Genomic DNA, 24,649 nt, shown 5'->3' on the forward strand with positions numbered 1-24,649 from the left:
CTCTCCTGTCTCTACAACACAACGCCACAGTTTTATTAAAAAAACAATTTTCTCTTCTCCTCTTCTCAGTACAACGGATCCTTCCTAGAACTTTCGTACTTTAGATATGTTTCATATTTTTCTGCTAAGCTTTCAATATCACTGCATTTTTTGTTTTCTCTCGTATACATGAACTCGATCATGTACTTTTTGACGAAGAACCCGCGTCAATTACTTCTCTTTGATCTTCTTTCTCTTCTCAGGTAAATCTTTTTCTTTTCTTTCTGTGTTTTTATTTCTTTCTCTCGCTCTATCTACAAAATTTTGTCTTTTTTGTATGTGCAAAAGTTTGTGGTTTTTTGTTTTTGGGTTTCGTTTTATGAATAGTTATAGCTAGTTTTCATGGAAAATTGAGAACTACTGTTTGTAGATAGATTCAGATTACGTTTTTAAAGATGTTGCATGCAAATGTTTGGTCTGCTTTGTACTGATTTTTTATTTTATGGGAAGCTGCATTACTTATTTGTTTGTTTAAGTATTGCTTTTTATGTTACAAATATTATGCTTTTCCAGAAAGTTCTGCATTCAACACTGATTGGTTTTACCATTTTAAGTATATTTTTATTTTGGGTTAATGAATCACTTAAATTATTTTGAAATAAAACAATAAAATAAATATTGGGTTCCAAAAAAAAAATAGTAATTTTTTGGGTTTAGCTATGGTTATATGTTAGAGTTTTCTTATGAAGCCTCACTTTTTCTGTTGGATATAATCATGAAATGTTGAGGGCTTCGTTGTAATGCAACTTTCTTGTGAAGTTGATATGACTAATTAGTTAAATTTTAATGATTTGTATCCCATTTTGAGACCCGATTTCTTCTTATGTTGTTATAATTCTTTTATGTTATTAGGACATTAAAAAATAAATAAAAAATCTTGTGTCATTAGGGATATTTTTAAACAGGAACTTTGGTTGAATGGCAATGAGTATTAATACGTGTGTATATTATGACTTGGAATAAGTTAAAAAAAAGGAATTTCACAAAAAAATTTTCATGGTAATGAGTATTTCTGAAATGTACCCCAATTTTTAAACTTTGTTATTTTTCAAATTTCTGAAACCCTAGGTTCAAAATTGAAACGAATATTTGGTTTTCTTGATGCTTGAAAACAAATTTGAATTCATATTTATTTGATAACTTTATTAGTTCTTTCCTTCCGTTACTTTCGAGGGTTGAACATAGTTTTTTCTCTAAACCCTCTTTGTGAATGCTTCTAATTCATTTTTATAAGTGACCACTCATAGTTTTGTCTTTAAACCCTCTTTGTGAATGCTTCTAATTCATTTTTATAGGAGACTGCTTGAGTGATAGTTTCTCAAACGCACGAGTAAAAGATGCAAAATTGGAGAGATGGGGATTTGAAAGTAATGGCATGTGTAGGCACTTGAATAGTTGGCTGAGATTGGAGGGTCAAGCATAATTTGGTAAGGACGTAGAGATTAGAGAAAGCATATGATTATGTTAGTTGGGAGACTTTGGTTGATAAGTTTGACCCTAGGGTTTTAGAGCGAATCTCTAATATCAGATTTCCATATCAACTGGCCCAATTGGATTTTTCAGCAACTTCAGATGACTACAGTATCAATCCTTTCTACTGTCTTTTTATTTTTTTATTTTATGTTTTGGTGCTCAAGTTGTGTAGTGTGCTAATCGTGAAAGCACTGAATGGAGATATGTTGATATGACTTTTGGGTCTAAACTATAGGTATAACTGTCTAAGGGTTATGGTATTTCGTATTATATATTTGCAAATTACACTGTAATGTTTAATGGGATAGAAACTGGTGATCGTAAATATTGTGATGCATGTTGCTCTTTTTCAGGTGACTCCAGCTTGAAGGAAAATTTGATAAAAATGAGTTGTTTTCTGTAGGGCGTTCAAGATGTTGAAGAGTTTGCAAGATAGGTTTGTGTGATAAGTTCTTTCATTTCTCCATGTCTTATTTAGTCTTGGAATTTGACAGATTGGACACTGGGATATTTCTTTTGATTTTATTGCTTTCTAAGTTAGGCAAGGGAATTTGTTTTCTTGGGAGCCTTTTGCATTCTGAGTTAGGCATGAAAATTTTCAAGTTTAAGATATTCAAATAAACCAATTAGGATATCAGCGGATGAGTTGAAGAGGAGAGCAACGTGAAATCCATATCTACTCTAGGAAAAAGAGGTACATTCATAAACCTTGATATTATATATATTTTGAAAAAAATCCTGTGTCAAAAGTGGATGACACAGGCTGGATTGTCCTCTATTTTTTCACTTGTCTTATATATGATAAGCCTGCAATGACGTCTTTATATGCGGTACTGAGGAAACAGGTTAGAGTGATTACAATGTCTCTATGGAAATGCTTGTGGATGTTTGTACGGAAGGAACCAAGTTAAAGAAAACATTTTTTTCCCTAGGGAGTTTCCCTATACAATCTGAGAAGGAATCAACACCTTTGAACTAGTTTTATTTAGAATCATGTTGGTGATGTCATTGAGTTGGCTATTGATAATTTCTCAACTCATTCTCACGATTTTATACTGTTGCAATCAATTGATTAACCTTGTGAAAATTCTGATTTGGTTTGAGGCGATTGGATCTTGTTTGTCACGCTTATTTAATTTGGAAATTGAATAATGTTGACTACATAATGCTTACATGCCAGATAAGTAAATTGCTAAAAAATTTCGTCCAATATTTATTGGATTGGTTGTCAATAGCAGGCAGTCATTCAATTTTTTTGGTTCATTCTTTGATAGATGCTTGTAATTTGTGTGTTTGATTGCTCTTGTCCCTAGTGTATACTTACTGTATACTTGGGTGACACTCTTTTTTGATAGTTTAATAATATTTTCATTACTTATCAAAAATAAAATAAAATGAAGGAACAACAAACATGAAGATTTTTTACCAATTATGACCTCTTGGGCTCAAAGAACATTTTGCTTGAGTTTGGATTGGAGTGTAGAAAAGTGAAATTCCCTGAAACAAAATGAAGGAAGTAGAAGTTGTTGAACGAGCATGATAGATAAATCTTGACACAACACTATTTAAAAAACTATTACCTAGATATATGTCAACCAATTAATTCTTGTACCTTTTATTTTCCGATGAAATTCTGTTGATTTGTGATAGTTGGAAAATCTTTTTTAGATATAATGATTCAGTATTGTATTCAGTTACTGCAGTGTAGAATTCAGTTTTAGAAAGGATAGAGAAGAGGTTGGGTGAATGGAAGCAATTTTATTTATCTATAGGTGGAGGCTACTACCTAAAGAGTATTTTGTCTATACTTTCCACCTATTTTCTGTCTCTTTTAACCATTCCTACTAATGGCGGAATCATAACATGGTTAAAGAAAGGATATTCTCTTTGGAAGGCTAAGGCTAAGGCTAAGGCAAAGCCCAAGAATAAGTGTCCATGGTCGCTGATTAAGTTTTTATATTTTATTTGGTTATTCTTGAGTCAAGGATATTTTAGTAATTTTATGATTGTTGGGTATGGGCAATAGTTATTGGCCATAGGTTTTATTAATGAGTCTTATTTAATTATGGGTCTTTATGTATGGGCTTTGGTTTTTAATTTATTAGGGTTAAATAGTAGTCCTTGTACAATTAGGAATCCTAATACTACTAGTACAAGTAAGAGTCTATATATATATATATATAGGGTGCTCAATGTATTGAAGGAGTAGAATGAGTTGATTAATAAAATTGAGTGTTTTGAGCAATAGGCACGTTGGCCTTTGTTGTTTCTCTCTCTCTCTTTTCTTTATTTTCTCCTTTCTTTCTAGGATTACTGTTCACGGGTACTGTTCACACAGCCCCTAAACAGCTCTAAGTTCTCTCTAATTCTTCTTCTTCTTTCCTACCCTAAACCCGCCACAACTAAATGTTGACAAATCCCTAATTTGTCCTACATCACCTACTCATGTGGTTGATAGGTTGAAGAAGCTCTAGTGGGATTGTTGTACAAGGCAGGATGAGTGAAGAACTATCTCCCTTCTTTTAGCCAGTAAGTCTTGGTCAAGTTATACTTTTCACTATAAATTGTACAGCCATTTGATCTTTATTTTTTATTTTTTATTTATGTGTGTGTACACCATTACTACTAATATGGCTCATAGGTTGGAGAAGCTCTAACAGGATCTTTTATGAGGTGGGATGAGTGGATAACTATCTTGCTTCTTTTTAGCTGCTAGGTCTTGGTCAAGTGATATTTTACTATTAAATTTATAATAACATTTCAAAATTACAAAGAGAAGAGGCTATCTACTATCTGCTAGAGCCATGCTTTCCCATTCTGCCATTCTTACTCTTTAACAAAATTTAAAATGTACAACCCAAGGAGCTCTTGCTCAAATGGCATCTCCTCCCCTTGTAAGAATAATGTGGAAGGTGAAGTTGTGGGTTCAAGATTTATGGAGTGCATTTGTAACGTAACAATTACAATAGAAAAGAATATTAAATGTACAAGAGATGCAACTGATGCAAGGATGGATTTTAGAAAAGAATTGAAGCATAAATAGTGCTCAAATTTTTGTCTTATTTTGTGTTTTACAATGAATTATAAAATTGGGTAAATTACAAAAGTCTCCCTTGAGGTTTGTGGGAATGGTAGTTTGGCCTAAACTCAAGGGAAATGAACCTCATATCTCCCTTGTGGTTTGAAGGAAATTACCATATTAGCCTTTCTGTTAATAATTGTAACATAATATTCCAAATTTTGAAAAGATTCCATTGACTAAGCCTTGACTATGATTAGTGAAAGTTTTTTGGGCTATATATTATCATTCCTGGCCACCAAACTTCCAAAAAACACTTCCAACTTGGTTAGAAAATTTGCTGCTGAAAGTGTTTTTTTAGAAACTTGGTGACAATGAATGACAATATTTAACTCAAAAAACTTTCATTTAGTCAAAAGAATCTTCTCAAAATTAGGAATATGCTGTTACCGATATTTAATGGAAGGACTAATGCTTTGATTTTCTTTGAACCTCAAGTGAGGGGAGCATCATTTCCCTTAAATTTTGGGCAAGAGTGTCGTTCCCTCAAATATCAAAGGAGGTTTTTGTAATTTTTACTATAAAATTTTAACAAAAAAGATTATTATAACCCAAGTGTTTATACTAATGCATTTTTATTTTGTTTTAATATTTTTTTAAGGTTAAATTACACATTAAACTTTCCAACTTTGGCATGTTTTCAATTGAGTCACTAAAGCTTACTTTTTTTCCCCCCTCAACTTTCATTTATGTTTAATATAATCCTTTCGTCTAGCTTATCATCAGGTTTAATTTTTTTTTTTTTTTTCACTTTTAAAATATTAAAAGAAAGCCAAAATTATACTTTCAACTAATATAGAATTAGAAGACATTGATCAAAAAACACATTTCTCTTTAAAAATCAAACACGCTGCAGTGCCCCCATTCACTCTCATTCCTGACTTGATTTGGGAAATCTGGGTGTGAGTGATTTGGGCATGGTGTGTAACAGCTACTGATGGTGTGGAATGGGGCCTGGCAACGTGGAATGACTTGATCTTCATCTCCTCTCTCTCGGGCTATTGGGCCTAGGGGTGTGCATGGGTTAGAGGGTTTTTTTCAACCTAACTTGATCTTGTCGGGTTTAGAAATTCCCACCCAAACATTTGTAGAAACCTACTTGACCCAACTCGTATTGGGTTGGGTTGAATTGGATCAGTGGGTTGTGCTTACATGTTTCATACTTTGTAAAAATTTGGACTTTCATAAACTTTTTAAGCACATTTTCCAATTGATTTTCACATAGAATGCCTAAATTATGTTCCAAAATCAAAAAATTTATTAAGACTAATTCTCAAAAGACCAAAATAAACTTATATGAGTAATAAAATAAACTTTATATATATATATATATATATGGTGGTCAGGTTAGATTAGATGGGTTAAAAAACTATCAACCTAAACTTAACCTAGCTTGAGAGTTAAAAGAAAATTCCAACCCAATCCACCAACTAACGAAAACACCTTCGGTTGGGTTGGGTTGGGTTAGATATTTTGGGTTGATAGGTTGAATGAACAGCCTTTGTTGGGCCTGCCAACGTAGGTTGGCACTTTTGGTTGGTGATGGGACTCAATGGCCGACTGGGCTTGGGTGATGGATGGTTGTGGCGTTAGTGGTTGTTTTTTTTATTTTCATTTCTATTTTTGGTTTTGCCGTGGTGTTCTTGGCTTGAGCATTTCTTTAGGGTTATCAATAGTCGCTAAATAGTGGTAGTTGATTGGATGATGACTTGATCTTCATCTCCACTCTCGGGCTATTGGGCCTAGGGGCGTGCATGGGTTAGAGGGTTTTTTTAAACCTAACTTGATCTTGTCGGGTTTAGAATTTTTTTTGATAAGTAAGAATGTTATATATACGAAATGCTACTCTATGCATGAAGAACATAGAGCAAACCTAGAAAATACAAGAAAAAGAAAACAGAGAAAAAAACAAAGAAGAAAACCAAACAACATATTAATTACAAAGAGAAAGAGAGCTAAGAAAAGAAGGGAGAGAATCACTAGTCGTGAGTCCCCATGCCCAAGACCAATCAAAAAGAGTTCCACTAAAAGAAGCAAGCAGCTGATCCCCAGACCTATCCAAATCCTTAGAAGTCCACTGATTCCGTTCCTTCCAAATACACCAAAGGATGCACAACGGAACTAAATTCCAAATCTGAGACGATTGCTTCCCCAACCAATTCTACCAGCCAAAAAGCAACTCTGGAATCGATCTAGGTATAACCCAAGACAAGCCAAAAGTTATAAAGACAAAGCTCCATAACTGATAAGCCATCTCACAATGAAGAAGTGGTCTATTGTCTCTCCACAATGTTGGCACATAATACACCAGTCCACAAAAACCAATCTCCTCAATCTCAAGTTATCACCTATTATGATCTTATTCCAAACTACACACCAAACAAAAAAGGAAACTCGCCTAGGGGCCTTTGCTTTCCATATAGCTTTCCAAGGAAAGACAATTGAGGGAGAGTCCCTTAATTTATTATAATATGATCGGATGTCAAAATCCCCATTAAGCTTCAACTTCCATCTCATCCGGTCTCCCATAGCCATTGGAGGAGTATTAGTTCCCAATATATGAAGAAAATGCAGCCCTTCATCCATCTCCCAATCATTAAATTCTCTAATAAAACGAACATCCCAACTTCTTCTATCTTCCGCCCCCTGCCTTGACAAAGAAGCTTCTACATATACCTCCTTATCAATGGCAATAGCATACAGCCTTGGGAAAGCCACTTGAAAAGGTTGATCCCCATACCACCCATCCTGCCAAAACCTCACTTTATTCCCCAACCCAATAACAAATTGACAATTTTTGCTAAAATCCTCCCATCCCATGCAAATACCTCTCCACAAACTACACCCATGAACTCCCCTACCCAGCTTTGAGGTCCATCCCCCCATTCTTCCTCATATTTTGAAGCTACCACCCTTCTCCATAACAAATCCTTTTCCTTCCCAAACTGCCACAACCATTTCCCCAATAAGGCCTTATTGAAAGTAATAAGTTTCCTTATCCCCAAGCTACCATTGGCTATAGGCCCACAAACTTTATCCCATCCTACCAGATGAGTCTTGCTATCACCCCATAGAAAATCCCTTTGCAACTTTTCAATTTTATTAGCCACATGAGTAGGAATTGTGAATAACGATAGAAAATAGGTAGAAAGACTAGATAACATACTCTTGAGTAACATCAATTGACTCCCCTTAGACAAATACAACTTCTTCCACCCGGCTAGTTTTTGCTCAAATTTTTCCAAAATAGGATTCCAAATTGAAGGAGAGTTATGTGAAGCCCCCAACGGCATACCAAGATAAGACATAGGCAACTCTCCAACTTTGCAACCTAAAATTTCAGCTAGGGCATGCACATTATCAACTTCCCTTATTGGAACCATTTCACTCTTATGTACATTAACCTTCAAACTTGTTACCGCCTGAAAACTAAGTAACAACAACTGAATATGAAGAATTTGCTCCACATCTGCATCACAAAATAGGATAGTATCATCTGCAAATAATAGATGTGTAACATTCTCCACCACCCCTCCTACCCTCAACTTTAAAACCACACATCAAGCCAGCTCCCTCCACTCTTCTCAACATCCTACTAAACACCTCCATTATAATCAAAAACAGTATAGGAGATAGCGGATCCCCTTATCTTAAACCCCTCGAACTACCAAAAAAATCAGCTGGGGACCCATTAATCAAAATAGAGAACTGAATTGTGGAGATACAAGTATGGATCCACTTACACCACTTCACTCCAAAGCCCATTCTATTCAACAAATTCAGCAAAGGCTCCCCGTTCACATGATCGTAGGCTTTCTCAATATCAAGTTTACAAATGACTCCAGGAACTCTACTCTTCCCTCGGCCACACACTCATTCGCAATAAGAACCAAGTCAAGAATTTGTCTCCCACCCACAAAGCTATTCTAAGTCTCAGAAATCAACTGATCTAAAACCACTCTCAATCAATTTGCCAAAACCTTAGACAAGATTTTATACACACTCCCCACCAAGCTAGTAGGTCGGAAATCTCTAATATTAGAGGCATCATTCTTTTTAGGAATTAATGCAATGAAGGTAGCATTAAGGGATTTTTCAAACCTACAATGTTGAAAAAACTCAAGACCGCTAAGACGTCTTTCTCCACTACTCTCCAACAATGATGATAAAACGCCATAGTAAACCCATCCGGACCTGGAGCTTTGTCCCCTTCCAAGTCACTTACAACTTGAAGTATCTCCTCTCTCTCAAACTTCCTTTCAAGCCAAACCCTCTCCATATCCCCAATACGATCAAATTCCAAACCCTCCACAAAAGGCCTCGACCCCTCAGTCTCCTTGTACAAAGTTTTATAAAATTGTACTACCTGATTAGTTACCTCGGATTCCTCCTCAAAAAACCACCCCATCCACCTCCAAAATCCTTAGATGATTAAACCTTCTATGGGAGTTAGCCATTTTGTGAAAAAACTTGGTGTTATTATCCCCTTCCTTGATACATAACATCCTAGATTTTTGTCTCTAGGAAATTTCTTCCAAGGAAAGAAGATGCTCCACTTGGGACCTCAAAGCTGCCCTATGACCTTTCTCCCCATCAGTGAGACCAAAGTCCCCTTCCTTGGCGTCTAATTTGTAACTAAACAATTTGTTGCTGATAATTTATTGAAATGTGTTCTCTGCTTTTTGGCCAGGTAGGGGGTGTGGTTTGAATTTTGTTTGCGATGAACTTTTTTAATTGAAAATTTTTGGTGAAGTAGCAAAGCCTCGGTTTTAATGGAATTGAAACTTCCTTGAAATTGGACGAAAAAGAAGATTTGGTTTAGTAGTCCTTTAACACAACCTTTGATATTTGCTTAATTGAGTGGCAAGAGACAAAAGAGGAATACGAGAACCTAGAAATCTATATGAGAACCGATATGTGTTGTGCAGAAATAGTAAATTGCACTCAACAGCACAGAGAGAGAGAGAGAGAGAGAGAGAGAGATGAGTTTTTTCCAAGGACAAAATGCTAATTTCATCAATAAATCATGTATGACATAGGAATGTTGTGTTTAAACAAGGGGCAGGTTCATCCATAGAAAAATTTAAACAGCTGTTAACCAAGGACAAAATGCTAATTTCATCAATAAATCATGTATGACATAGGAATGTTGTGTTTAAACAAGGGGCAGGTTCATCCATAGAAAAATTTAAACAGCTGTTAACCAAGGACAAAATGCTAATTTCATCAATAAATCATGTATGACATAGGAATTTTGTGTTTTAACAAGGGGCAGGTTGATCCATAGTCATTTCTTCAGTATTTTTTTAGGAAGGGGGGACAAAGTCATTCCCTAAAATCTTGAGGGAGGTTGTTGTAATTTACCCCAAAAAAAAAAAAAAAAAAATCCCGTCCTATTTTACACCCTTGAACTTTCTCAGTTCTCTGTCTCACTTGAGGTGCACTCTGGCCACTCAGATTGATTGTCACCCGGTTAGACTGACGCCACTTGAAATTGGTTTTGCTCTCAAAGCTCATCAATTCCCGTCCCTGCTCATTGGTGATCCCCACTTCTCAACTATCACTTCCTCTCCCACTTTCTTTCTTGTTCGTTATGTTTGATTCTCTTCTTTGTTTAATTTTCTCTCACTTGTGTGCAATTTTCAACTTGTTTTGTTGAATTGTCAATTCAAGGATCTCTTTTCTCAACTCCAATCTTGAATCATGATGTCCCCACTGTATCATGTCATAAGTTTTTTTAGGAATTGCCTAATCCACTCGGTTGACTTGGTAGTTTGTGGATGGCTTCAGTGGCAAAGGTTGTTGAGTGGCAGTTCATGGGTCTTGAAAAACCATGTTTTCGGCTCGAGTCTCAGGCCTTGGGGTTTATGTAGAACCTGACACTCCCATTATGTAAACACTAAGTTTTTATTTTATTTTTTTAACTCCAGATCTATCAAACCTTTTAAGTTTCAGCCTTCAATTCAGTGGCCATTTAGGTCTTGCCACTTGGTTAGTTCAGATTTGTCAAACCCTTTCAAACTCTTCGCGCTTCATTTAAGGTCTACTGTTGCAAGGTCATCATCTCACCTCTTTTGCAAGTTGATCTATCTCTCTTCTCTGTCTTTCTGTCCTCTTTGTTTTCGTTTCATAGATCTTTGGGTTTGTGGTCTCTGTGCAATTTGATTTCACTTCGTCGTTTCAATCTCATGGGTCTTTGGATTGTTGTTGTGTGTCATTTCATTTCTCACTGTCTCTGTGTTCTTCACTTCTTTGAGTTTGTGTGTTGTGTTCTTTGATTTTTTTGTGTTGGGCTTCAAACCAGAAATCACTTAACGATTTCAACTTGCTCAATCAATGACCCAAACAACTTTTTCTGACCTGAGCATTTGGTCGACAAAGGGTCTATTGTCCATTCACCTGATCCAGTCGGGTAACGTGTTGGTTCGACTCCAAACCCGACCCGACCCATTGACACCCCTAGTTGTATCCGTATTGTGCCATGTCCTTTGTTCGTGTTTGTGCTTCCTAGCCTCATGAACACCTCAAACCTTTGCTAAATGCCAATGACTCTCCATCACTCCAAACTTTCCCAAAAAGCATCCCTTTTTGTAGCATAATGTCAAAGACTTTTCCTTAAAAGAGTTTGATTGAAAATACGAAGCTTAAGAATGCTTAAGTGGCCAATTAAATTTGGGAAAAAACTAAGTCCTAATCACAAGATGATATTTCTTGCTTCCTTTGTTCTACCCATAAGAAAAATTTCTCTGAAAGTTCTCTAACCTTTTTACAATGCCAGCTAGTATATGAAAGTTCTACATATAATAGGTTGGCAAACTAGAAAGAGAACTTTTAATCAAAGTGACTCTTCCACCTTCTTTCCATCTATTCCTCAATAACATCCCAAGTAGCTAGCCCTAGCCTTGTACAGGCACCCTAATGGTAAACTAAATTCATTGGAAGAGCTCCTACCTTACAACCCATAAAATGAACCAAATTATGCACACTTTCAATAGCTCTGGACAATATCACTCTTCAGTGGTCACCCCACAAAAAATAAGCTTATCATCCACAAACAAGATATGAGAGATAAACAACTCATCAATTTTTCTCCATACATGAGATCTAGACAGTTTCTCCCCCAAAAATTCTGTTAATCACATGATCCTACTTAAAACAATGGTAAAATGCATGGTGTATCATTAGAAAATAGGTACGTACATTTTATTTTTTATATTTATTTTTGCCAGTTAAATATTATTCATAAAAGATTATTTTGCAGGAATAAGAATATAAAGCACTTATAAAAAAAAGAATAATAATATAATCAATATGCCATATAGTTCAACATGGCTTGTTTTAAATGGAATATTATTTTGACAACAATAATCTTGTAGTTTTGTGTTATTTATTCTTTTAAATGGAGAATAATTATATTCAATTCATATGTCATAACATAAGTTACTTATGGGGGAAAACACCACCATTGGTTTGTAACGTTGCCTCATTTTCCAATTTGGTCCTTTGAGTTTCAAAAGTTTGTAAAATGATTGCCTCACCAACACCCCCCCGCCCTTCCCAACTTTTTTACGTCCTTGTATTTTCCCAACATTTTATCCTCAACCAACACATGAAATAGAGAATTATTCGGCAAATTCAAGTATAGAAAATAGAAAATCTTAACCTATTTTTTTTATTCTACCTCAATATACATGACAATAGTAAGTCATCATTGTGGCCATAATGCCATATGGTACTTTCATTCCACCTGAACGCTTGTATATAATTTTTAAACCATATAGGCCTTACATCCCATTATTATGGAAACATTAATTGCCATTTGAGCTAGAGGTCACTACCTTCTTTTTTCATTTTTCTATTTTAAATTTATTTTATTTTGGATCAAAATTATCATCATATATCTACAACTGGATTTTTGTTTTGTTTTTTTTTTTTTTTTTTTTTTTTTTTTTTTTTTTTTTTTTTTTTTTTTTTTTTTTTTGGGGGTGGGGGGTTAAGTTGATAGTTTTGTGTCACTTATTTTTCTGAGGGAGAAAAAAATAGTGGGAATTTCCAGACTTTATTTTATTATTATGAAATTTGCTTATTATTTGTATGGGTCCTCATAGCAAATTTCTTTTTTCTTTTCAGACTGTACCTATAACTGCCCAGGTAGAGTGGCTTTGTTGATGGAGAGCTTCTAATTCGGCCGTGACCTATTTATTTTTCAATGAGGCCTTATTCACCATTGTCAGGTAAGCAACATATATAAATATATAATTGCACGTTTCTACACATAGATGAGCAGTGAATTTTCAAGTTGAAGAGTTGTTTCTTTGGCAAATGCTCCTAAACAAACTGGGTCAATTTGTTATTTTTGAGTATTTTATTGTTGCTTGGACCGCCTAAATTTTGCTATTGATTATCTGATGGGACCCTAAATGTTGTTGAGTTGTTGGCTACTGCTTTACATGTTTGGTCTTTTTGGCTGGAAGTTCCATGTGCTCTTGGTTTTTCATTTGTTGTTGAAGATGCACTTAATAATTTGACATTACAGTTTGAAAGTGGGAAAATCAGTAGAGTTATCACATTATATTGATTAAAAATTATCTATTGGGATAGCTTTATATTCCAATTTTAAGCTTTACTTTTAGAATGCAAACTTTGACAACTGTCTTCTTGCAAATATAGATGGTGATGTGTGCTGCCTGCTAGTGGCAATCTTATTGAACTGGTTGAGATTGGTTGAATGATAGGATTAATATCAGTTTGTCATGTGTGCTTTATATGCACTGTTGAACCACTTCATGACAGAATATGCTTTTGTGATTGATGATTCTCCAAATATGTATATATTGAGGCAAAGAACAAGCATATTTCTGGTGCCAAAATGGTCCCCTGCCTCCCAAACAATAGTGTGATTCACCTTTAATTTTTCATTGTTGAGTAAAAATATATTTACTATAGCCAAAGGAAACAAGTACACTGTTCAAGCCCACGGCCAATGAAGGACTCCAGGAACCCAACTAGACAACTGAGAAAACAGAAAAGAACCAAACTACGTTGCAAACAAAAATCGAAGGAAAGAAGAAAAAAAAAAGGTTCCAAACAGGAATGCTTCACTGAACTACCATTCCCCAGTTACACCAGACTTCATCCACTCCAACAGCTCCTTAATTAGTGTCACATTCAAAATCTCTATCTGATCTATTATCACCTTGACCAGAAGAAATGGTAGAAAAAGTTATGTATCTTGACTCTTGGAAAACCATGGCCAAAAACACTACCTTACATTTTTAGCCAGTGTGGAGTTTTATTATAAGTAGGAAGAAGTGCAAGCAACTGCATTATTACTTAGGAGCTACTGAGTTGGGGATACCATAAGGGCCCATTCATGTTCCATTTTTGTTAGAGGAAAACCAAGCAACTGGATTCATGCCAAAAGGCCTCTCATATTTGGAGATCCCGCACTTTAGAAGTGATTCATATTTGTAGTGTCTGTTTCGGATTCGCTTATTTTGCTGAAACAAATTTTTTTTTACTGAAAGTACCGTAGATAAAGGTAAAAGTTAGCTAAAATAGTATAGTGGGACCCATGAATAGTACCAAAAAGTGTAGTGGGACCTATGGATTGGAGCAAAAATAAGCTGAATAATAAAATAAGTTGGCAAAAATAATCTTTGTCAAATAGACACGTAGTATGCAGTTTACGCAAAACACAGAATCTACTACTGGTTTAAGCATTAAAGAATAAGTTTTGCAGTTAGTATGCCTTTTTTAATAGCTACCCAGCATATGAATGAGAGTTTCTGAGCATGTCTAGAGCACTAAGTGAAACTACACCACCTTTGCCTTGTTAGAAGATCTCCAGTGGATTCCCTAACTATTTAACATTGAAATCCTAGGTATTAGGATGCCATATTACTTTATCCCTAGCAGTGGTAGGGATATCACCTCTCAAATCCTGAGAATATTTGTAACTGTACTTGAGCAACTTCTATCACCGATTCTGCTATCCTTACACAAAGTAATTTCCCAGAATATCCTTCCTCTAAATTTATAGCAGAAGGCACACATGATGCTAGTTGTCATATTCAGTACTAGCAATATATAGTTTTTCCCTGTCAATTCACTTTAATAGATTAAATGAGTGGGTGATGCAAGATGTACTCCAGATGGTCATTGCAGCAAGCATTTCTTAGTTTCCAAGATTCTGGAAGACAATTTCAATTGGCTAAGCTGTTAGCCTTCCTAAATCCACTTTAGTAACACACTTTGAAAACCTATCAACTTTGTGGGTGCATGAATAATGGCATGAAGGGCAATATTTGATCTTTTGGCTATGATTTTTTGACAACAAACTTACATGACTGGTTGCAACAGTAGATTTCCCTGCAATTTGTTGTTGTGCTGGGGGCACATTACTTTAGATATAAAGTAACTTTTGTTATAGTTTACTTCATTTAAGAGCTTCGCTTCCTCAAACTTTCCCTTAAAAGCTTATTCCAGATTTCTTTAAAGAGTTTATTGTAAAATCATCATCCATCGGCACTTCAGATGTCCTTTGAGACCACAACGAAACAAGCAGTTTGTTTCAATGAGTGCTAAATGCATCATAAACAAAAAAATTCCAACTGATTTGTCATAGGATCAAACCGAGTAGAATGTCTTGGTTATATTGTACTAGCCAATGTTTCCAGATAACATATTTCTAGCCCCAGCATGTGAGAAAGAAACTGCCAAATAACACATAATGTTCAATGCTGTTTCTCATTGACATCCTGCAGTGTGTATGATTTCATTATACAGATGCAATGTGCATTATGGGAGCATGCATTCTTTAAGTTGACTTACGATGATGCAGATTGCTTCTCTGTGCTTGCATACTCACAAACAGTTGAAAATGTAATTTTTTTCCTTGTCATCTGATTTTTTTGGCAGACAAAGTTTAACTGGTGACTTTTTCGATGAACCTTGACATTGAAAGAGGAATTTAAATGAATCGGAAAAAGATGCCAAAGACATGAACCCTGGCCTTTGTTCAACACACACGCCAAGGGATCTCCTGACCAGCCGGTAACAAATATAAACAGTGTGGATACTGTAAAGAATCTTTTCAGAGTCCCAAGGCTAGAAATGCTGGCCTCCATCCACTTCACGTGCAAAAGGACTTCCTAAGCTTCTTTGCACAAAGTACTAAAATGCTGTGGTCTTTGATGGACCAGGCCATGGGCAGTAAGGTATGACAGTCATGGGGAATCTTGCACTTCTTGGGTATTTTATTCATTAATATTTTATAATGTTGGGACACTAATAGTAATAAGTAAGTTTACAGTTAAATTGCTGAGTATGCAGTGGCAGATTGCATGAGATTACTTGGATGGTTCTCAAAGCTATAAAATTAGGTGCAATGCACCTGATAGTGTTTCTTCCAGCCATAGAGGCTGGTTTTTCTCTTCTAATCTATTTTTCCTCCCCACCCTCTCCCCCTTTGAAAAAAATAATCCAGTAGTGTTAGCACAAGTTATGATGACTACATGCTATTGTCTTATCCATCGTTCATGTTTCCACATGTTATGATGAATAAATGCTGTTGTCTAATCCATTTTGACTATGGCTGATGTTTCATGTCAATATAATGCTTTGAGAGGGCACACTTTAATGTGAAATATATGAATAAAGGAAATTTGGTTGAAGTTCAATTTTTGTCACCCCCCCCCCCCAACCCCCCCAAGCTTTAACAAGTTATAATTTCATTCCTAAAAATTTCGAAAGGTTATCGATTTCATTATTTTTTCCATCTGTCGTGAAATTTATTCCAGTTCACGTCAGCTTTTAAATGTGTCATGTTAACACTTCGTCTGTGGCGTCTGCACATTTCCTTTAATGACAAATGGACAGAATGATGAAGCTGATACCTTTTAAAATTTTGAAGGATGAAATTTTAACTTTTAAATTTGGGGGATGAAAATCTATCTTGGACCATATTTCGGGGACAAAAAGCATGTTTCAGCCAAGAATTCTACTAATGGTTGAATGCGCACTGTTCCCTGCTTTTTTGGCATACCACCAATAATTTATATGCTTATAATTTTCCTTCTGCGTTAGGCATATGCCTGTGTCTGAAGGGCTGCCTATCCCTGCATGCTTCTGTATGCTTGGACATCCTTTTAACTGCATTGATTCAGTTAGAGCTTTATAAATGAAGCTTGACAAATTCAGAAAACACAACCTTTCTGACATTTTTCAGTTACTTGTTATCAGTTAAAGAGTGGGCTCCATAAATTTAAATCATGTGCTTGCTTTAATTTTTCCTTTTTACTTTATTTTTTCCCAAAATTTTCAATAAAAGGGTTAAAAACTAATGCTACTAGAAATGTCATGGCCAATATGAGTTTCTAGTTTGAGATGTGGAATAATCTCAACCAAATAGATACAGGTTCCACAATTATCAACAATAGTCTAGTTGAAGATCACACAAACTTTTAGACTGTTAATATGAAACATGCCATTTGTAATGCTTTCCCATTGTTGTGTAAATTTACATATATAGCTGGTTTGGATTATAAGTTGTGGCAAATTCCAAGGAAGTTTCTATTCCAAGTTTTCATTACAAGTCGTGTCTAAAAGTGCTGAATAATAAAATCCCAGAGTTTTGAAGATTTTAGTAACCTTGTTGATGGGATTCAGATGGAACCACCCCCAGCTGTCAAACGGATTTACTAATGCAATTGTAATCTGTTGCAGTTTTGAGAAGACAGTCACACAGTAGAATTTATATAAGAAATAATTTCTTTAAAACTCTTAAATTGTGTATAGCATGTCAATAAATTGAGGAGATACCCGAGTTCCATTGCTTTTTCTGGTTCTTCATCATTTTGAGGTTGAGGCTGGCTTAGCTGGAGACGGATGTTTGCATGCAGATCGTATTCATTGCTGATAGTGTATGGAGCACTAGAGCAGCTTGCTTCATTCACATTCCTTGCTCGATAAACCTAAGATGCAAAACTTCTTTTAAACTGGGCTAGAACAATAATCTTCACGTTCACTAGTTTCAATATGACTGCTATGTGCCTTATGGCTAGCTTAATGGTATTCAATTTGGTTTGTTCTTTCCTCCACCGAAACCAAGCTCTCAAATATCGGGAAAAAAAGTTGGAAAATGTATATTTACGGTTGTCTAGATCAATACCTTCTTTTTCAATTCTGCATTTTCTTTACGAAAATGTTCTATCTTTGTGTAGAGTTCTGTATTTTCTTGATGAATCAGATGTCCCTTCAATGAAATGAAAGAAGGTTAGCCGATTAAAGTGGAATTAGCCCCTAAAAATAAATTAGAAGAAATTGAGCCATTTATTGCTTGAAAACCTTCTGGTTTAGTTCCTTAATTTCATCAGTTAATAGCTGTTCCTGCAAAAAAAGAATAGCTGTGTAAAAATTCATGGATGCAGTATTTATTTGGGAACATAGGATTGCTGGATAAAATTTAGGTAAAGCTAAGTTTCTTATACCTTCGATGCTCGGACACCCTTCAAACTCATTTCCAGTTGGTTTTCCAGATTTTGTAGATCCTTGACACTCAAACCAGAAAGTTCTTCACCCATCAATTGCCTGCATGTATCGTAGATTAAGTGCAGGTACCATGAAGCTCATTGTATGTTTTCTTAAATTAGATATATTATACTATGTTGCGCTGAAGAGACCATATTTTAATTTTCTGTCGGTGCATCATCTTGTTCTGTCAAAGGTATTGTTAGACGTGTTTTAGAAGCCATGGACTTCAACATATAGCTAATGTCTGTAAAATATAGTTTAAGTGGTTTATTTATGAATGATGAGAACTTTATATTCTTTGTCAGTCAGATTGGGGGATGGAACTTCAAAGCTGGGGCGGGGAGTTCATGGGTGTGGTTTGTGGAGAGGTATTCACATGGGATGGGAGGATTTCAGCAAAAATTGTCAGTTTGTTGTTGGGTTGGGGAATAGAGTGAGGTTTTGGCAAGATAGGTGGTATGGGGATCAACCCTTTTAATTGGCTTTTCCAAGGCTGTATGGTATTGCCATTGATACGGAGGTTTCTGTTGAAGCTTCTTTGCTAAGGCAGGGGGCGAATGAGAGAAGAATTTGGGATGTTTGTTTTCTTAGAGATTTTAATGATTGGGAGATGGATGAAGGACTGCATTTTCTTCGTATATTGGGAGCCAATACTCCTCCTATGAATGTTGGAGACTGGATGAGATGGAAATTGAAACCTAATGGGGTTTTTGACATCCGGTCGTTTTATAACAAATTAAAGGATTCTCCCTCAACTGTCTTTCCTTGGAAAGCTATTTGGAGAGTAAAGGCCCCTAGGCGAGTTTCTTTTTTTGTTTGGTGTGTAGCTTGGAATAAGATTCTTACAGGAGATAACTTTAGATTAAGGAGATTGGTCTTTATGGATTGGTGCATTATGTGTTGTCATTGTGGAGAGATGGTTAACCACTTACTTCTTCATTGTGAGATGACTTATCGGTTATGGAGCTTTGTCTTTACAACTTTTGGCTTGTCTTGGGTTATACCTAGTTTGATTCTAGACTTTCTCTTTGGCTGGTGGAATTGGCTGGGGAGGCATTCGTCTCAGATTTGGAACTTAGTCCTGTTGTGCATCCTATGGTGTATTTGGAAGGAACGGAATTAGAGGACTTTTGAGGATTTGGATAACTCCAGTGATCAAATGCTTGCTATTTTTAGTGGAACTCTTTTTGATTGGTCTCGGGTGTGGGGACTCACGTCTAGTGATTCCCTCCCTTCTTTTCTTTACTCCCTTTCTCTTTTGTAATTTTTCTGTTGTTTGGTTTTCTTTTATGTTTTTCTCTGTTTTCCTATTCTTGTATTTCCTAGGTTTGCTCTTTGTTCTTCATGCATAGAGTAGCCTTTCGTATATATATCATTCTTACTTATAAAAAAAAAAAAAAAAAAAAAAAATTCTATGCTTTTTCTGACACGGGGTTGAAAATCTTGTTGGTTTCTGCTTAATTAAATATGCCTTTCAAGTGCTATAATAAAAAGTATTTTGGCAGTAATGTAATGGGCGGCAAGGTGTTGTGAGGAGCATAAAATGACATTGAAGTATATACATTTGTATTAGCTGAACAAGATACAGCAGCCTGTTCCATAACTCATTCCTAGTCTTGCTAGCCACAGAAGTCATTCTTTAGGTCCTGGTTTATTTGGGTGGTGGTTCTAGTACGTGTTGTGTTTTGTTATGATTCCTCAACCTGACACAGTCGTTTTGCAAATGGCTATGGTCTCTGCAGCCTGAGCTCATATTAATGTCATTATACCAATGCATGTTTATCGCAATACATTCATTCCAGTTAAAAATATGTTCAATGAAATGTAGAAATGATCTTGTAGTTTGAACTATGAGTGCCTTTAAAGAGTATTCTAGTCATCCTTGCAACACCTGTGTTAACATTTTGGGATATAAATTTGTTGACTAACTCAGCCCAACCTGAGCCAAACCCATGGTTTCTGGCCCAACTCCGGTCAACCCCTCCTTAACACAACCTTAGAGAGAGTAGAGGAGAGTAGTGACTGGTCCTAGAAGATTTCCTTTTAAGAAAAATCTAAGCCTAAAAGATTGACTTGCACAGGATGCCAAGCATTCTGAGTCACTAGGAGAAGCAAATGAAGGGAGGAATTACTGGTTGACTACAAAAAGCAAAGCTAGTTTAAGCGTGAGCTGAGTTTGGATGAATTGTTGAGGTTAGGCTAGGATTGAGAATGTAATTCCTTGGTTTGAGCATGATTTTACATCTGCTTGCCCAACCCAATCCTTCATAATCTGGTATAGCGGTAGCAGTAGTGCCATTATAATTTCATATTTTGCCTTTGGTTTATCTTTTTATTTTTTTGGTTAACTAACACTCTTTAATCAAATTTAATTTAAACCTTAATTCTGTGCATTCCATGTTCCAAATGCTAGTTGCTATGTATGGTTTAGTATAAGCATTGAGTGATTGTACCTGTGGCATTCTTGCAAGTACTTCAGTTGTTGACTCAAGTTTGCTGCCTCCCTTTGCCAAAACTAGTAAGTAGAAAACCAATATTAGTCTATGGAATATAATCCAAGTTATGTGGGACTGCATGATTAAAAAAAAACTTAGAATATATTACTGTAATATACAGTCTAATAATCTAAATTCCAAAAGTATATTGATCATGTATATGCTGATCTGTTACTTGTAAATTAGTAGTGATAATGGCTGGAAATAGGGTTAAGAAGCATATTACAGGGTAAGAACCCGCACTGGTGCTGTATTGCAAATTAATTAGTCTGCCCTTTTAGGCCTACACTTTTGCATTATATTATAACTCTTAGCCTTTCTATAATGGTGAAATGATCCTCATCATGGAGAAATTCTAGACATGATTTTTGAGAAAGAAATGCTGTTGACGCTGACAGAATAATACCGGATTTGGAATTAATAACTAATGAAGAGGGACTCGGTTATCATGCTGTTAGGGTTACGTTGAAAATTATACTAGGAAAGAGAAACTGTCTATGAAATCAATATATCCTGGTAAACTATAAACAGTTATTTTTTTTCCATTGTAATGTGGATATAAACGAAGTAACAGTAAATAAACTAATATGTTGTACTTTTTTTCATTGTAAGACATCATTGATCTTGAGAACATAATGTTTTTTTGGAGATTCTCAAGCAGAATATGAATATACATTTAATAATTAGTCATTGTTAGAAACAAAAAGAATGCTATCCTTCTAGAAATATACTATTAGTGAGATGTCTCTATTCAAGATTCTTCTAGAATATACCATGGTGAGGTGTCCTATTAACGGTCACTATCAGAGTATTTTGTTATATTTGTTGAGCGCTTCTCCAATATATATGAAATGGATTGGGTGAGGGCTAAATAATATGAAACAGCTCCTCCCTTTCTTATTTTCTTATTATTTGTGTCACCTTAGTTTCATTAACTTAGTATCATAGCAGGGGAGTTGAATTGGTCACTTAAATCTGATTCTTTTCATTTCATACTTCTGTATTCTTCTTTTCAATTTTATAATTGCCTATATTTTTGGATTGCTTTGTCTAGTTAATTTTTGGATGAATGCTTGTTTTGAATGATGTTGATAGTGTATGAAGACATCAGAATGCATTGTTGTCTTCATCACCATTATTATCATTGCTGTTGAGGTTTGGTAGTGAACCAGCAAAACCATGTCCTTGATTGCTGTGTTTGTTGTTTCTTGATGTTTAGGATGGCGATCATAGTTGATCGGTGTTGTTTGTGTGGATTGCTAGTAAATTTGTGGAGGTTTATGGTGGTTTTTGGCACTGTTCTGGTAATTCTTTATGAGACTGGGTGCACATCTGTGTGTTTTGGTCGTAAATGACCCATTTCTATGTTGGCGCGGTGGTTGTCAGAAGTTTTTGAGTCACGCTGGTGTCTGTGGTGTCATTGCTTGCTAGAGTTAGCAGGAGAGACCCTTGTTTGGTTTTTGGTATTGGTTTTTCCCTATCATAAATAAGGATAGCACAACCTTTTGTTTGGGTGTCTGGAGTGTTTTGCAGTTGTTTGGGCTTGAGCTAAACTATTTGGGCTTGGGCTCAAAGTTATATCTTTTTTGGTTTATGGGCTCAGCATTTCAAGAACCAAAACCCCACTTCCAACCCAAGACTAGGACTAGTTCCAACTTGAGACACCCTAGATCCATGCCCCAAAACCTAATTTTGACGGGCATTGACTCGGGTCAACCTAGGTCCAGGTTAACCCAAAGCCAAAACCTAGTTCCCTTTTAGGTTGACCTGATTTGATTGGTTTTCAACTAATACAAACCAAAGGGGATAAAATTTAGATACCATTTATGAGATAGAGATATTTTACTTTAGGGTTCGTTTGGTTGGGAGGATAGAAAAGTAGGAGAATAGAAAATGGAGAGAAGATGAAAAAGTAGGAGGATAGAAAAAATTTTAGTTGTTTAAAAAAAAAAAAGGATTTTATTTTCCCTTATTTGTGTTTGGTTGAGAGGGTGGAAAAGTAGAGACAAGAAAAACTTTTTTATTCGGTTGAAAATAAAGTTTGTATAAATTTACTATTATGTCTTTATTAAATAAAACAAAAAGTAACATATTATACTTTCTAAAAAAAAAATTGTGTATAGATGGACACTTTATTAAAGTAAAAAAGAAAAAAAAGAAATAGCATAAGAAATTAGCCCAAAACGGTTTTCTTAAATAAAAAAAAAAAAAAAAAAAAAAACAAAAACTAACCAAAATTAATGAGAAAATAAACATATGAGCACCCAAAAAAAAACAAAACAAAACAAAAAAACAAAAACAAAAAGAAGAAGAAAGCTACACGTCTAGAAAAAAATCAAAGAAAAAAAAGAAAAGAAGCCAACATGTTAATAACAGAGAAAGAAAAAATCAAAGGAAAAAAAGGAAGCCAGCACATTAGTAACAGAGAAACAAAGGAAAAAAAAAAAGATAAAAATGAATAGGGAAAGAAAAAAGGAATAGGGGGAAAAAAAAAAAAAGGGGTAACACTTTGGAGATTTGGAAGGTGAATTCCAACATGAGGGGTATTTTTGGAAGCTCATTGCTTCCTCTCCCAATTTTCTCCCTATTCAGGGGAGAAAACTTTTTGGTGAATCTGAGGAGAAAACACTTAACCCCCACCATTATTTTTCTTTCTCCACCCAACCAAACACATTTCAAAAAAAAATTTCTTTCCTATTTTCTCTCCAAAGATTTTCATCTACCCTGTTTCACTTCCAAACAAACAAACCCTTAAGTTCTTCATTTAAATTTAACCACATCACTGTATTGACTAGACTAATGCAGTACAAATATTGACTGCTTGTTATCTCATCCATAGGATGTTTTGTACCATTCTTGATGGAGTGTCTCCTCACTTCATTTTATTTCCTTCTTCTACAGTCTTCCATGTTTTCCTAAAGTTTTTGAATGTGTTTGTTATGTTTTTCCACGGTTGTATTTCTCTAGAGTTAGTTTAAACATCAATTTGAGTCTCCTTCACCTTCTATCTCTTTTATGACTCCAAGTTCCTTATCTTCCACGCCTATTCATGTACCTTTCCCTAAGTTGCATCAGATGGCCCCAACTCAATTGCAAGTATATAAATGTCCATGGGCAACCGCTCCAGTGTCCCTCCATCAAGCAAGTTTCATGAAGTTATCATGGATTTTGGTGTTCACCATTTTTATTCAGATCATTTAGTTTTCCATTTACACTGATGTTGAGTATATACCAGTTGTTTATGTGGATCACAAGGTAATTACTACGAATGATTTGAAGGCATCACTAGATTGAAACAATTCTTACAACAATACATTCACACAAAAGATCTTGACAAACACTAAGTCTTCCATGTTTTCCTAAAGTTTTTGAATGTGTTTGTTATGTTTTTCCACGGTTGTATTTCTCTAGAGTTAGTTTAAACATCAATTTGAGTCTCCTTCACCTTCTATCTCTTTTATGACTCCAAGTTCCTTATCTTCCACGCCTATTCATGCACCTTTCCCTAAGTTGCATCAGATGGCCCCAACTCAATTGCAAGTATATAAATGTCCATGGGCAACCGCTCCAGTGTCCCTCCATCAAGCAAGTTTCATGAAGTTATCATGGATTTTGGTCTTCACCATTGTTATTCAGATCATTTAGTTTTCCATTTACACTGATGTTGAGTATATACCAGTTGTTTATGTGGATCACAAGGTAATTACTACGAATGATTTGAAGGCATCACTAGATTGAAACAATTCTTACAACAATACATTCACACAAAAGATCTTGACAAACACTACTGGGATGTAGTCCTGGATTTGGTGAAGAAACCAGTATTGACGATATACTAATGTGATTAAATTTGTAACTCAAGTAGATTAGATGAGGGTTGCAATAACACGGTGTTTGTGATGTACTGAAATTTTTAAATTTCATTTTGAATTAATAAAATTGTTTTTATATTAGTGAAAATCAAAAGAGGTCCATCTAAGAGTCACAGTGCATCACTATAATTATAATAATTCTCATCAATGTGATGCAG

General features: G+C 35.3%; 1 protein-coding gene and 1 long non-coding RNA gene across 16 annotated transcripts in view; one reads left to right on the forward strand and one right to left on the reverse strand.

Annotated features, from left to right (window-relative positions):
• LOC136070890 (uncharacterized) overlaps nt 1-24,649 on the forward strand; it is a 26,186-nt gene continuing 1,537 nt past the window's right edge. The window contains exons 1-7 of one of the 15 annotated variants that reach the window (XR_010632155.1): nt 1-242; nt 1,335-1,466; nt 1,866-1,948; nt 2,143-2,206; nt 3,971-4,041; nt 12,722-12,825; nt 15,512-16,239. This is a non-coding gene — a long non-coding RNA (uncharacterized LOC136070890). Of the gene's footprint in view, nt 243-1,334; nt 1,467-1,865; nt 1,949-2,053; nt 2,207-3,970; nt 4,042-12,721; nt 12,826-15,511; nt 16,240-18,129; nt 18,208-18,429; nt 22,847-24,649 lie in introns of those variants that run through there. The other 14 variants (XR_010632159.1, XR_010632158.1, XR_010632162.1 and 11 more) reach the window with 14 other exon arrangements.
• LOC111985130 (MADS-box transcription factor 23) overlaps nt 16,966-24,649 on the reverse strand; it is a 26,373-nt gene continuing 18,689 nt past the window's right edge. The window contains exons 4-9 of the mRNA XM_024016781.2: nt 20,578-20,639; nt 18,082-18,181; nt 17,939-17,980; nt 17,763-17,846; nt 17,414-17,565; nt 16,966-17,308 (exon numbers count right to left, since the gene is read on the reverse strand). Of these exons, the coding sequence (XP_023872549.1) occupies nt 17,293-17,308; nt 17,414-17,565; nt 17,763-17,846; nt 17,939-17,980; nt 18,082-18,181; nt 20,578-20,639 (456 nt within the window). The 3' untranslated portion in view covers nt 16,966-17,292. The remainder of the gene's footprint in view (nt 17,309-17,413; nt 17,566-17,762; nt 17,847-17,938; nt 17,981-18,081; nt 18,182-20,577; nt 20,640-24,649) is intronic.

The sequence above is a fragment of the Quercus suber genome, unplaced genomic scaffold, assembly GCF_002906115.3.
Source record: "Quercus suber isolate HL8 unplaced genomic scaffold, Cork oak 2.0 scaffold_267, whole genome shotgun sequence".
Classification (NCBI taxonomy): domain Eukaryota; kingdom Viridiplantae; phylum Streptophyta; class Magnoliopsida; order Fagales; family Fagaceae; genus Quercus; species Quercus suber.